The sequence below is a fragment of the Phyllobates terribilis genome, unplaced genomic scaffold (genome assembly GCF_046119375.1).
Source record: "Phyllobates terribilis strain yellow unplaced genomic scaffold, ASM4611937v1 Scaffold_5__5_contigs__length_657084704, whole genome shotgun sequence".
Taxonomy (NCBI): Eukaryota; Metazoa; Chordata; class Amphibia; order Anura; family Dendrobatidae; genus Phyllobates; species Phyllobates terribilis.
The window spans coordinates 144,716,620-144,732,468 of NW_027362765.1; the positions used below are offsets into that span (position 1 = coordinate 144,716,620).

The window sequence follows — 15,849 nt, forward strand, 5'->3', positions numbered from 1 at the left end:
AGCCGTCCTTCTTTTTAACGAAGAAGAAACCTGCTCCCGCCGGGGAGGTAGATTTCCAGATAAATCCCCGGGCCAGGTTCTCCTCGATATATTCAGACATGGACCGGGTCTCAGCAGCGAACAAAGGGTAGATACGCCCTCGGGGCGGAGTAGCTCCAGGTACCAAGTCGATAGGGCAATCGTATGGTCTATGAGGAGGTAATGTCTCTGCTTCCTTTTTATTAAAGACATCAGCATAAGACCAATAGGGTACCGGCAGGCCGGGTAGATTGGCTGGGGGAGGAGAGGGACGGGCAGGACGAACGGGAACTAAACAAGTCTTATGGCAGTCCTGTCCCCAGCGAAGGACTTCTCCGGTCTGCCAATCAAGCACGGGTGCATGTCTCTGGAGCCAAGGCAGGCCAAGCAAAAGGGCATGAGAGAGTCCAGGTAGAACATGAAAGAAGATGCTCTCAGAGTGCAGCATTCCGACCTGCAGAGTTATGGGTTCGGTGATAAGTAGGATGGGATGCGGTAAGAGAGGCGACAGATTAGGGTTCGGCCAGAGGTTTGGTGGGAATGCGGTATTTCTCTACCAGGGACTGAGAAATAAGATTTCCGGCAGCTCCAGAATCAAGTTGAGTTAGTTCAAAGTAACGGTTCTCCCCGCAGATGATAGAGACCGACAGCATCAGAGATGGAGAGGGTTTATTCTTTTCTAGGACGACCTCTCTGAGCGATCCTAGACACAGGCGTTTCCCGACCTCTCCGGGCAGGAACGGATCTGGTGCTCCTTACTGCCACAGTAGAAGCAGCTCCCCTCGGCACGGCGTGACTCTTGACGGGTTTTGACCATCTTGGTCTGGTCAACCTGCATAGGCTCGGGTGAGTGCGCCTGGGGAGTAACAGAGGAAGTGACGTGATTCTGGAAGGTAGGAGCAAGGCGAGGAAACCTCCTCTCACGGGTGACCTCTTTGGTACGCTCCTGGAACCGGATGTCAATCCGGGTGGCAAGTGTTATTAAATCTTCGAGAGTGGTAGGAATGTCCCGACCGGCAAGTTCATCCTTAATCCGGCCGGATAGACCTTCTCAGAAGACGGACACCAGGGCGTCGTTATCCCAGGCAAGCTCAGAAGCAAGGGTACGGAACCGTATGGCATATTGGCCCACGGTGAGACTCCCTTGACGGAGGCGTAGCAGAGATGAGGTGGATGAGGTCTTTCGTCCTGGTTCGTCGAAGACTTTCCGGAAGGCCGTGAGAAAGGCTGGCAGGTTGGACACCAGGAGGTCTCCTCTCTCCCATAGAGGATTTAACCAAGCCAGCGCCTCCCCAGTGAGATGGGTCAGTGGAAAACTGGTGTGCCAAAAGTTCGAAGTGCTGGGTGCACTGGTTAATGAAGCCCCGTGCCTGACCGGGATCTCCACCAAAACGTGGTGGGGCGGAAAGGCGGGGACCGGGAAGGGATGCCATGGTATTGATGGGCAGCGGCGCTGCCGGGGTAGTAGTTGTGCGAGTGGAAGCAGCTCCCGACGAAGCAGTCAGTGTGTCCAGGCGGGAGTGAACACTACGCAGGTGGCCCAAGATGGAGTCCTGTTGGGACCTCTGACAGGAAAGTTCATGACATAGGTCCGAGAGCAAGGGAGCTTGGGTGCCACCGGGTTCCATGGCCCGAGCAAACTGTAACGGGTCTGGGAGGTGGAACCTCTGAGCTACTATACAAAGGGGCAGTCCTTGTAAGGAACCGGGTGGCTCCCAGGGAAGGCGGGCAGGTACTCAAGGCAAGTGACAGGAACAGTCTCTGGGTAGAAGGGCAGGAGGTCACGGCAAGTGACGGGAACAGTCTCTTGACAGGCGGGTGGTCACGGCAAGTGACAGCAGGGTAAGAGTCTCTAGACAGGCAGGTGGTCACGGCAAGTAACGGCAGCGCCTCCAGGTAGGCTAGCAGTCGGGTAGCAGGCGAGCGCTCCCAGGTGAGCGGGTAAGAGTCACTCGGCCGGCTGGCAGGTGGTCACGGCAAGTGACGGCAGAGCCTCCAGGTAGGCTAGCTGGCGGGTAGCAGGTGAGCGCTCCCAGGTGAGCGGGTAAGAGTCACTCGGCTGGCAGGCAGGTGGTCACGGCAAGTGACGGCAGAGCCTCCAGGTAGGCTAGCTGGCGGGTAGCAGGTGAGTGCTCCCAGGTGAGCGGGTAAGAGTCACTCGGCTGGCAGGCAGGTGGTCTCAGGCAGGTATCAGGCAGGTATCAGGCAGGTATCATGCAGGTGCTTCCTGATCCGCCGGCGGACTGGTCCATAGACAGACTGGCGGATGCTGGTAGACAGACTGTCGGACCGCAGGAATGCAAGCAGGTAGACAGAGCTGGACAGCAGACTGGCAACGGGACCTGAGGGCTGAAGCAGAGGTGAAAGGCTTTGCAACAACTTTGCTCGGGCACCTCCATTTTGGAGGAGGTGCCTTATATATGGGAGCTCCATCGGCAATTGGCCGGGGACTCCTTAGGACGGCGCGCGCGGCCCCTTTAAGAGAGAGGGAGCGCGCGCATGCCCTAAGCACAGTGCCCGCGAAGCGGCGAGCGCTGCCAGTAGCGCGGGAAGAGGGCGCCGAGGACGGAGCAGGGAGGTGAGAGGAACGGCGTCTCTGCCTAGCAGGAGGCAGGGACGCCGACGCTACAGCTTCTAGTCTTTCCTTGTGCAAATGAGAATAAAGATGATTCTTCTACAATGTGACAGCCCTTGAGATATTTGTAGACAGCTATTAAGTCTCCTCTCAGTCTTCTTTTTTGCAAGCTAAACATTCCCAAATCCTGTAACCGTTCCTCATAGGACATGGTTTGCAGACCGGTCACCATTCTGGTCGCTCTTCTCTGAACTTGCTCCAGTTTGTCGATGTCTTTTTTAAAATGTGGTGCCCAAAACTGGACGCAGTATTCCAGATGAGGTCTGACCAAAGAGGAGTAAAGTCCGATAATGACTTCACGTGATCTAGACTGTATGCTTCTGTTAATATATCCCAGAATTGTATTTGCCTTTTTTGCTGCTGCATCACACTGTTGACTCATGTTCAGTCTATGATCTATTAGTATACCTAAGTCTTTTTCACATGTACTGTTGCTTAGCTCTATTCCTCCCATTCTGTATATGCTTTTTTCATTTTTATTGCCCAGATGTAGTACTTTGCATTTTTCCCGGTTCAAAACCATTCTGTTAGTTACTGCCCACTGCTCCAGTTTATTTAGGTCTTTTTGAATCCTCTCTCTCTCTTCTCTTATATGAGTAGTACTTGGTACAATATACTTGAATCACTATGGCAGCATCTTATTCATATAACACTCTACCCTGTTCATTGTTATATAAATTTGTGATTGAGGATAATGTCACATTTGCATGTAGCTGAAAAGTGGGGCCCTGGAGTTGGTTACTGGTGGACCCTTGGCACCCCAGTCCGACACTGTCTCTATGTATCCAACCTCTATAAGTCCTTAGCCATGGGATTGATGAGATCAATAACGAGAACCAAAGCTAAACAAAATGGTACCAATCTACTTCCATCTCACTGGCGGGCAAAGATGGTTACACTGAGGTCACATAGACCAGACCAACAATACAGCGGAATCGTTGATTCTTTGATAGGATCGTCAACATTGGGAAAATCTGTGTAGGGTGGGTAATATGTCACGAAAGGACGCGGAATGTCATGGATTAGTTCTCTCCACGCTCACTTCCAACATCTCTGCTCACATTTTAGTATCAATTATACTTTTGCTAAAGAACTGAGTAACTTGTAACAGATACAAAGATGAACTACATGGTGACCCCGAGTGTATCTCTATGATTAGGCTGTTCACCTGGAGGGGGAGATGTATCAACCTAAATATACTAAGAACTTCACAACAGTTTTCACAAAGAAATCTGCTATGACTTGCACAATTTTTCATACTTGTTTTAGACAATTTCTCCACATTGTCTGACAAGATGGCATGTCTTCACTGAAAAAGGGACACGACATTGCGCCTAGAAGCCGGGTGTACGCTTCCGGGCTTCAGAGGCACACTGCACATGTCTGAAAGTGAAGAAGACGGCTCACGCCCACCAAGGAACCGAAGATCACCCGCCCGAACAGATTTTCTTTGCTTCCGGACATGCGCAGTACGGTATTCTCAGAAAGCAGGCGATGACCTCAGCTCTTGCAAATTATGTTATTACTGCCACAGGGGCATGATAACATGCTAAGTGGGACCACTAGTCTAGGGAAACAAACGACCCATTCAAAACGATATTTGCATATGAAAAATGGACTGAAAAAAATACTCTTTAAAAACATCTGTTTAGGTAACAAACAGTATAAAGTGCTTGCTAGGCAGGGTGTTTAGCAAGAAATATTCATATTCTGATAGGTTGGGTGAATGGGGGACCTGTCTAGTTTCCTTTAAATAGATTTATTGGATCTGATGAAATTTATGTACGTACTATACTTCAAAATTTTAAAGCCATTCTATCATATATTTTCAATGAGTCTAGCCTTACGAGCTCAAAAGTCTACTTGTAATCAATCTCCTTCTCCACTCATTCAGCCTGACTGACAACTGCAGCTTGTACTGAGCTGTGTGAGATCAGCAGCAGCAGCAGCAGGGAAGAGGGAGAAAATAAAGACCTGTCAATCAGGCTAAGTGGGTGGGACTTGAACTTATAAAGGACTGTACAGCCATTCTGTCATGGATTTTCACAGTAGGTACATGAGACACGTCAGGTTTAAGAGCTCCATTAAATATAGTGAAATCTGGTGATCTCTAATAAAAGTAGCTTATGGCATGTACACTTCTGGTACCCGTTAAAATACTAAATATGCCCTTATGTGTTAATCCACTAAAAAGCAGATTTCACACAATTTTAGTTAAAGTATCTTTCATTTTATATAATATATAGATATATGGTTGGTAACGTATGCTAATGCTGGATGAGTGTATCTGTATATATTCCAAACCAGCAGGGAAAGATGCATTTGGCCTACTATTTTCCCTCCAGATGATGATGAACAACCAACCATGTGGACAGGCCGGGTCCACAAGAACAGGACTTTGTTAGCATCTGCCCCCTCCTGGTCATAAGCGGGTCTTTAGCGACAATCCCTTTAAGATACTGCAGCAGTAGGGATGTAGTAGGGCATTATAGTAGTTTATAATTATAATATATTGTCTACTAAAACATCTATAAATTTATGTTGTGTTACAGGGACATATATAGTTAATTTAGTTAATGGCACAATCCTAATCACTGGTCATAATTGGATTATTTATCAGTCTTCGGGATATTTACAGATGCGGTTACGCTCTCCGGAAATTTATAATTCTGTTTTCCATTTTCAGCTCATGTTCAGATAAACCATTGCAATAAATTTCTTAGTAAAGTGGTGTAAATTAAAATCTGTATATAAAAATAAAACCCGCGAGGCGGCTGTACTGAAATATTTAGCCTTTACGGTATAAAGAGATATCTCCATGGTATTAACTAGTCCTTCTCTTGTCTTTTCTTTTCTGCAGAAGAAACCACTTTTGAGGCAGGAGTTAAAGTCCAAATACACAGCCAGTCTGAGCCACCATTTATCCAGGAGCTGGGCTTTGGCGTAGCCCCGGGATTCCAGACCTTTGTGGCAACTCAAGAACAGAGGGTAAGTGGATTGGATTTCGTTGGGGTTTTTTAATGCTTTTTTTTATGCTTCATGTCATCTCGGTACACACAGGAGCGAGGAAATCTCTGGGATTTGGTGTAAGATATACAGAAAAGCCTCCGGAGCTGCAACCACTTAAATCCATACCGAACACTGACAACAAAGGATCAGGAATTGACACTTGACTTTTCTTATCGAGCATATTAGCGCCTGGAATGTAGATGGGAGGATCATGGCTCTTTTTCCAGTTGACTGGAGACAATGCCTGTGAGAAATTATACAGCAAAGTGTAATGAGCCTCCAGTATAGAAAGCAGGGGAGCTCCATCATGATTAGGATGTCATCACTTCTTGCACTGTGAAAATGATTTAAAAATGAATGTTGTCTATTGTTGATTGATGTACTTATGGAGATGGAGAGCCGCTGGCCGGGGAGAAATTTTCAGGTGAATGTTCCTGTATCCGCCTTAGTAATGAGGCTGCAAAATTAATTTTTGATTGATGTACTTCGCCCCCGCTCTTCAGTCAGATGGGGATAAAGCCATCACATGGAATAATGTGGTTGGAAGAAAAGCGGTATCACATATTAGAGGGTATAGTTTTTTTTTTTGTTTTCACCTAAATTAATTTTGTAACGATTAGGGCTGGGTACAACCAGGATGACCACAGGGATGTCAATATATAGAGACATATATTAAGCAAAATGTGCCAGAATCCTGGTACTAATTGTGACAAAATAAAATAACATACATAATCATCTGCCCTTTTTGATATCACCCCACCGGCTTTCTCACTCATCAAATTTACTTTGATGAATGTTAGAAAACTGGAGGACATCATATATCGTAGTTGGCTGTAATCTATGCCATTTAAAAGCTGACATAAATATAATTTTCTGGTATACAGATGCAACGCTGGTGGATGTGGACCCACTGCGCCACTGGCCAGGATTACCCTGGAGGGACATGACTAGGTGTCTACCCGGTCTTCACTAGGTCTTCCGATGGTGAGGATAGGCTGGGCTTCTGGTAGACACGAGGTACCACTCCAGGGCAGTCCGCGGGTCTTCAGCAACTGACCTCGGTACGAGGTATAGAAAGGTGAAGGCAAATACGTGGTCAGACATTCCAGGGTCAGGGCAGGCAGCACAGTATAAGAGTATAAAGCCAAGGTCAGGAACGAAGAGGTCAGACAGGACAGGTATACAAGCCAGGTCGATAATGGGAGAGACAGAACAAACATGACCCACATGATTCAGAGACAAGCAACTGGGAACCAACATTTGGGCAAGGAGTGGTGAGAGGAGCTGCCTAATAAATCCGCTGCTGCCTAGGCATAGACTGGGGAAGACAAACCCTGCAGGACACAGCAGGGTTAAATTCCTGTAGGATCTGGCTGTGCCTCCCTATAACCAGGTGGAGATTTTCTAGGAGCAGAGCTGGCAGGGAGCACAAGGCAGCTCAGGAAGATGGTCTGACTCTGGGGAAGCAGAATGGTGAATGCAGTGAGTAGGGCGGCACTAAGAGGATGGGCAAGATGCCGGCATGTCAACGTACAGTCCAGAGATGCACCTGGATGCGCAGGCGCCTCTTAAAAAGTTTAGGGTCACCTTATTTCAATGAGGTTATGGTTCAGGACTGGTATGTGAAAGGCCAGTCCTGATAAGTCCCCCAGTGTAAGTCTCATTTCAGATAGGATGTGTGAGAGATGAGCAAATAAATTTGAGTGGAATTTAAATGTACAAAAATCCACATTCGCCAAAATGGGAATTTTTTGTTATTTGCTTCCCCGCGAAAGGCCATCAAAATGATACTTACCTCTCTAGCCCCACAGCATCATCTGACCGGTCCTCAACACATATTTAGATCTCTTTTGCTAGTGCAGAAATCCCTAGGCTTCTTACACTGGGCCACTTCTGTCTTTGTGCGCAGGCACACAAATGGTCATAATGTCATAACGTCGTTGCATGCCCTGTGACCTTGTGTGCGCATGCACAGAACCCTACCGGGCTCCATGAATCCATGAGTCCCAGCCCAGCGTGAGAGGCCCGAGGATTTCAGTGTGAGTGGTGACAATCTAAAGATGTGGTAAGGACCGGACAAGTGACGGTGAGAAGTGGAGGGGCTGGAGAGGTGAGCGGTTAGGTGAGCACAAATATTTTTTTTATTTTTTAAATATATTGCGTTTATTATGCTCTTGATTCTAGAGAGACCTCATTGTATAATATGAGACATTAAATTCAAAATTTAATTTCTTGGGAAAAATAGGTGAATTTTTAGGTCCAGCCAGAGGGCCTAAAAGATTTACGGTAGTTTTATTTTTCCAACTTCTTCCCAGTCGATTCGATGCACAATAAACTTATTCAATGCAAATGAAATCTGTTCCCCCCACTGCCTCAACTTAAGTTGAGCGAATCTGCACGAATCCAATTCCTGTAGATTCGCTTACCTCTAATCATCAATTCTTGACAATTGTTGCTTTTGCCATTCTGATTTCCCCTGCAATGTCTTCAGAAGGATTACATTGCTGCGATTGAAATAAAGGCATCCCAGTACATGGACAGCGTAGTTCTGCTGTATCGGGAGCCACTCTTACAGAGAATACATAAAGTGGGGGCTCCAAGCTCAGGACTCCTGTCATCTATATGTCATGATACATCCATATGTTGTGATACGGCATAGCGTCACACCTATTCACAGGTTTTGTGTGGAATAGAGACTGATCCCTATTTACTTCAGTAGAGCTGACTTGCAATACCAGACACAACCCATGCATGGTGCTGTTTCTGGAATCAAGCACACATGATTTTCCAAGTATATACATCCTCTTTAACTATTTGAATGATTGATTTGTGACTTCTTCCTTCCTTCCAGTAAGTTTCATGACTTGATTTGTAAGCAGTAAAGATAAGAAATAAAACCCGCTATAGGGGGTCACCTCAGACAAAGTTTGGAGTTTTGTATGGAGCACATTAATGGAGACCTGTATATGATATGTTTTGCCCTCTGCTTAGTCTGTTTGTGTGAATAATGAAGAAAGTAATTAGGAATAATCTGAGGCATGGAAAAAACTAAAAGGGGTTATAGCCTTCATTTTCTGAACAGCAAGATGTTCTTTTGTAATGGAACTGAAGGAGACTGCGGGGACCCACTTGGACCCTCTTACGGGAGATTTTAAATGCAATTGCTTGTACTTAACTCAGTTCTATGGCAAACATTGTATGCTTGTGTTTCCTTATAAATGTGGTGTATGGCGGTGTAATGATAATATCCTAAAATATATTTACAAGCGGAGGGAGGCGACGGTTTCCTACGCTCCTATGATGCGGGAATCTGCAGCTTCTCTCCCCGGTTTTGTTCTGCTTGTCGACCATTTACTTTTCTATCTGTTACGTTGTCAATAAATACAGAAGAAAAAGTGCAGAAGTAAATCCAAAACAATAAGAACAATTAGTTCTACTGCAAAGGAACATTCAGAGCAGAAGTGATAGAAAAGTCTAATGAAGACAGATAACAGCGGAGTAGTTGGGATTGGGCAGAGCTCTTGAATCCGGCCTTTTTGTTCTCGTTTGGGGTCACCAGCGCAGCACAATATTTATCTACATTGTGGCTTCTCCAATTACCAGACATTCAGCTTCACTGCTGGCCTCACAGCTTGGCTCTTAATAAATTGATAATGTCTGGACTGGATAGTAATATAATTATAGTATTTAAATACAATTTCATCCCGTTCTCAGGTGACTAAAATATTGACCCCGTGGATTAACTACAACTTAATTATTACTTGTCTGCACAAACTTAGAAGTTAACTTTTTTTTTTTCTGGACCATAAGCCACGCCCCAAATTTAGAGGAGGAAAATAGGAAAAAAGGTCTGTCTTATAGTCCAAATTTAGCTTACTAGGGGGGCTGCAGCGGTGGAGGGGGGTCACAGGAGGCAGGGTCGCCGCTGCAGGAAGCCAGCGGCAGCAGGAGTGGGGCGATGCTGCAGGCCCTGGGCTGGGAGAAGGGTTGTCCTGGCGGTGCGAGGCAAGAGCCATTGATCTCCCAGCAGTGGACTTCAGGAAAACGACTGCGGTGCGAGGCAGGAGCACATTGATCTTCCATAGGTGGGCTTCAGGTAAATGGCCACCGGAGATGGCACATGCGCAGATTGAGATCTTGGCTCATCGTTTAAGAACGCAACAGTAGTTTGAAATGCTTCCGGTTTCACCTCCTTGCACCTCTCATCCCCTCTCACTTCTTTCACAAGCAATACCAACATCTGACAGAGACGAGACTCCGGGCTTCTCCACACCAGAAACTTACCTGGTTTCCATCATGGGTGAGATTAATTTTTTTTCGTTGCCAATGCATCTGTGTACATTGCCATCTTTATGGTGGCCATAGTTTTTAGATAACTGTTAGCTGAACGCTTGTTTGGCCGACTACCTTCTCCATACATAAGCAGGCTCAGCCAAACACCCTCTCTCCTCATGTTTTAAATGGAGAGAGCGGCTTAAAGGAGTTGGCCAGGACTGAACTATTGATGAACTATCTATAAGATAGGTTAGCAATATGAATTACATGGGGGTCTGACACCCTGCACCCCCAACGTTCAGCTGAAAAATGATCCGGCAATCAATGGAACTAGTGACGTGTGAGGTGAAACAAAACCGAGTACTGCACTTTGTCCGCCTGTATATCTTAGTTTTCAGCTCATCGATGGGGGTGTCGGACCTTCACCGATCTCGTATTGATGATCTACTTTGTGGATAGATCATCAATAGTTCAGCCCTGGACTCTCCCTTTCAGCTGCTGTCGGATACCTCTAGTGATGACTTATCTCCCCAGAGAACAAAAGGATTGGGCATGTTGAGATGCAACAGTTCAATCCTTCTTGCCCCTGACATCTGTTTTTGGAGGGAAGTTGGGACACCACCAGACACAATTTTAACTGACATGTATGGCCATCCTTGGTGGAATCATTCTCTTACATACATACAAGACCACTCATATTTGTCAAACATAACCACCTACCATCCCCAAGAAGAGTACTGTATACGGAAGCTGCAGTTCTCCACATCATACATGACACTGGTTAGATACTAGTATGGCCTTCAGCTCTTCGATACAGCACAGTCTTTACAAGGATGACTGCAAAATGAGGTGGAACATTAAATATAGCTGATAAAATCTAGCACTGTGTCAGGGATGTCAGTGCTGAGCCAATAGGCCAGGTATTATCCAGCTGCCATAGTGAGCCTGGTGATTTATTACTATAGTGTAGTGTTCCTGCATGGGGAAATAAGGGATGCACTTCACTATCTTGATGAAATGTGACATATGGGATATATGGTGACACTGAGGATGCTATACTGCATGCATAAAATACACATTGCTATCTGGTTAGGTCATACTCTCGGATTTCAAGGTTTTGGAGTAAATGCACCAGATCTACTGTACTGTCTCAGCCCGCATAGAGCATATTCTTGTCTGCTCCTAAAGACAGCTTCATACATCATTTTATAGGATTTTTGACCCCCGTCATGACCCAGAGTATTTTATAAATTGTTATATCGCTTGGTCCCTAATTAACGTTATGAACGTTTAATACATCTCTTATACAATTAGAATAATAATGGAAATTAATTAGAAATGCAATCAGCCTATTAGAGAATGCAGTCGAGTGCTTTACCCGGGCTATGAAGAATGGAAGGCTGTATACTGTTCTCAGTTTTTATTGTATTATTCTTCTTTTTAATTATGGGGATGATGCAGTTTATTTTATGGTTTCTATATTACCGGCCGTAATAGATTCCCAATAAATCAGCTTCTGGTCTTTATTATGTACACTAACTGGCAGTAGATACAGTTAGGTCCATATATATTTGTACAGAGACAACATTTTTCTAATTTTGGTTCTAGACATTACCACAATGAATTTTAAACAAAACAATTCAGATGCAGTTGAAGTTCAGACTTTCAGCTTTCATTTGAGGGTATCTACATTAAAATTGGATGAAGGGTTTGGGAGTTTCAGCTCCTTAACATATGCCACCCTGTTTTTAAAGGGACCAAAAGTAATTGGATAATTGACTCCAAGGCTATTTCATGGACAGGTGTGGGCAATCCCTTCGTTATGTCATTCTCAATTAAGCAGATAAAAGGCCTGGAGTTGATTTGAGGTGTAGTGCTTGCATTTGGAAGGTTTTGCTGTGAAGTAAACATGCGGTCAAAGGAGCTCTCCATGCAGGTGAAACAAGCCATCCTTAACCCTAGAACGCATACCTGGGGCCTCGCAGGCCCGCCCTGTTAATTGTTTTCTATTTTCTGCAAGATTACTTTAGTTAGAATTTTGAAACTCTAGGTATTCCTCAGGTATATAGTTGTTTGTCATTTTTGTTTGAGTTATTCCATGTTATTTGCACAGGGGCCTAAAAGGCCCCAGGTATGTGAAAATGTAGATTTTTATGGTCATGCGTTCTAGGGTTAAGCTGCAAAAACAGAAAAAAAACCATCAGAGAAATTGCTACAATATTAGGAGTGGCAAAATCTACAGTTTGGTACATCCTGAGAAAGAAATAAAGCACTGGTGAACTCATCAATGCAAAAAAACCTGGGCACCCACGGAAGACAACAGTGGTGGATGATCGCAGAATAATCTCCATGGTGAAGAGAAACCCCTTCACAACAGCCAACCAAGTGAACAACACTCTCCAGGAGGTAGGCGTATCAATATCCAAATCTACCATAAAGAGAAGACTGCATGGAAGTAAATACAGAGGGTTCACTGCACGGTGCAAGCCACTCATAAGCATCAAGAATAAAAAGGCTAGACTGAACTTTGCTAAAAAACATCTAAGAAAGCCAGCACAGTTCTGGAAGAACATTCTTTGGACAGATGAAACCAAGATCAACCTCTACCAGAATGATGGAAAGAGAAAAGTATGGCGAAGGTGTGGTACAGCTCATGATCCAAAGCATACCACATCATCTGTAAAACACGGCGGAGGCAGTGTGATGGCTTGGGCATGCATGGCTGCCAGTGGCACTGGGTCACTAGTGTTTATTGATGATGTGACACAGGACAGAAGCAGCCAAATGAATTCTGATGTATTCAGAGCCATACTGTGTGCTCAGATCCAGCCAAATGCAGCCCAACTGATTGGTCGTCGTTTCATACTACAGATGGACAATGACCCAAAACATAAAGCCAAAGCAACCCAGGAGTTTATTAAAGCAAAGAAGTGGAATATTCTTGAATGGCCAAGTCAGTCACCTGATCTCAACCCAATTGAGCATGCATTTCACTTGTTAAAGACTAAACTTCAGACAGAAAGGCCCACAAACAAGCAGCAACTGAAAACCACCGCAGTGAAGGCCTGGCAGAGCATCAAAAAGGAGGAAACACAGCGTCTGGTGATGTCCATGAGTTCAAGACTTCAGGCGGTCATTGCCAACAAAGGGTTTTCAACCAAGTTCTAGAAATGAACATTTTATTTACAATTATTTAATCTGTCCAATTACTTTTGGTCCCTTTAAAAACAGGGTGGCACATGTTGAGGAGCTGAAACTCCTAAACCCTTCATCCAATTTTAATGTGGATACCCTCAAATGAAAGCTGAAAGTCTGAACTTCAACTGCATCTGAATTGTTTTGTTTAAAATTCATTGTGGTAATGTCTAGAACCAAAATTAGAAAAAAGTTGTCTCTGTCCAAATATATATGGACCTAACTGTATCTGATGCTGGCCTTTTCTGGACAACCTGGTTGATCTGGAAGAAAAATTCTCTTTTCTGGTAGGAAGCCCAAGAATCAAGATGAATTTCTCAGCCTGGTGTGGTTACAAAGCTGAAACTCCATTTTGGAAAAAGAAAAGGATCTTTTTTTCAGACTTGTGGTGGTAATGACTGGTATATGTTAGATAACTAAATGGGCAGAAACACATACAACGATCAAAGGGTGCTTCCGACTTGTGGTTTTACAGCTTATTGGCGAGGTCTTCAAATTGAATTATAATGGCTACGCTTTGCCCCCTTATAATTAATGTGAAAACTAAACAGACTTGTGAAAAGATGGTCAGAATGAAGTGTAGTTTTAGCATGTTCATCACCGCTCCATTTATTCTCTATTGAACTTTTGAGAGACAAGGGAGTACAGAGCTTGAATATCTCTGGCAGTCCTATAGACAATGAATGGATTGACAGCGGCTCCATTCAGACTGGACTCTGCAGAACATTGTATGGGCCTGTGGGGGTTTCTGCAGTGGGACTCCCAGGGATCCCACTTAGGATATGTGTACACAATGTCTTTTAAACTGAGGTCAAGTTTTTCAAGACGTTTCAGGAAACTTTCAAGTTTTTTTTACTTGAAGCGTCTTTTGCGTAATTTTTTTCCCATCAATTCCTGAGCATTTTTCATGACAGTTTTGGCCACCAGTGTTTTTTTGAAGGGTTTTCCCATGGTTAATTTTTTTTACTGTTGTTGGCTATGTGCACACAGAGTCTTTTTACTAAGATTTCTTTTGAGGAAACTGAGCAGAACCGCCAAGTTTTTGAGAAGTTTTGCATTTTTGACGAGGATTTGAAGAGCTTCTCTTAGTTTTTCAAAGTTTCTGCTCCAAAAACTCCTTGAAATAGTCTCTGTGTTCACATTTTCCAGATGTTTTTTTTTTACTCCATTGAGTAATGAAGAAACCACTAGAGTTTTTTAAGCATTCTACATCACTGCAAACTATCTGGCAGGGGAAAGGAACGGAGCAGCTGGGTCAGAAGTTGAAGAGGAGTTGGAGCTGGGCTGCCAGGGACTTTGCAGTGATGTAGAATTTTAGTTCTAATGATGACTCGTGCAGAGAAAATTGATCTCTGTTTCTACATAGAGCTTAGAAGGATTCAGCTAGTCTGTTTATAATCACGTGATGTCATAGACCTAATGGAAAAGAGAAGAATTAACTGGGTATAAGGACAAAATGAGCATTTGTAAGTACACAATGCCATATTTTATAATGATTGCAATATATTAAGAGGATAAAAACTTTAATGGGAGGAGTGCTTCTTTAATAAAAAGCACAAACCATTGTGCTTTGTCTATTTTGTTTGTGGATATAACACATTCTTATAATCTGTGAGCCTTTCCACCTGACTTTTTGTTTGCGGGCCATCCTGTTACAAAAAATTAGTGATGACATGTTGGATTTTGATCCCACTTGCAGATCAAACTTGCCTAATCAAGTGAAAAAAACAAAAACAGACAGCACACAGATACCATTGGTGTGGCATCCATGTGCTATTGGTTTGACTGGTTGCTAGAAGAAGCTCCATAAGTTTATTTTTTTTCATATGAGAATGATAACATTGGACACGTAGACCAAAAATGGATGAAAAAAGATCCGTTTTTTTGCATACAACAAAAAAAGTATGTGTCACTTAATTAAAAACATGTGACATGAGAAATGTCTCAAAGAATAAAATGGGTACATATTCTGACTCCATAACTAGGCTGCGAGCATGGGGTTCTTGAGACACCGTTTCTATGGATGTCTTTATGATGCGCCCCCTGGGGCCGTGGGGCACTCGGTAGCTGGGCCGGTCGGTTCTATTTGGGGTAGTCACAGCGGCAGTGACCCTGTCCGTGGCCCAGGGCAGTCAATAAATGGGAAGTCCATTGGGGAAATAAAGTTTTGGGAATAAAGATTTGTGACGCCACCAGTGGTATGCGGCTATAGATGGCCGCTGCTGCTGTTCAGATCCACTGAGGCTGTTGGTGATGCAGCAAAGATGGTGCAGCTCTCCACGGGCAGATCTAAGCTCCAGGGCAGTATATAGGGCTTGATGAGGTAGATGTTGTTGGCAGGGACAGTGTAGTACAGGGCCGGTGAAGTAGCAATAAATCAAGGACACAGTGAGGTGCAGTCTTCATGCTTTACTGACAGTTCTTAGGCAGTTCCGGGTTACTGCTGCAGCCGGTTATAACCGCCCACGTCGTCCTGTGTTCTCCAAGGAAGGGATCCAGCCAACTCCCAGACAACTTAGGTGCACTTGAACGGGACCCCCTTTTTGTGTACCTCTCCAGGTCGTCTCCCTGCGCTGGCTCTCTCCCTCCTGCCCTGCGCCTCACACACAGTGTCCCGAGCCAGTGGCCACGGGACTTGTTGGGCGACGTCCTGTCTGTCCCCTTTGTCCTATAAGGCCACCTTTTCAGCGAATGTGTGTGGATTTTGGCTACGGCAC

General features: G+C 44.7%; 1 protein-coding gene across 2 annotated transcripts in view; it reads left to right on the forward strand.

The window, feature by feature from the left end:
* ASIC2 (acid sensing ion channel subunit 2) overlaps positions 1 to 15,849 on the forward strand; it is a 999,936-nt gene that overhangs the window by 888,813 nt on the left and 95,274 nt on the right. For both annotated transcript variants that reach the window (XM_073683124.1, XM_073683123.1), the window contains exon 3: positions 5,514 to 5,641. In XM_073683124.1, the coding sequence (XP_073539225.1) occupies positions 5,514 to 5,641 (128 nt within the window). The remainder of the gene's footprint in view (positions 1 to 5,513; positions 5,642 to 15,849) is intronic.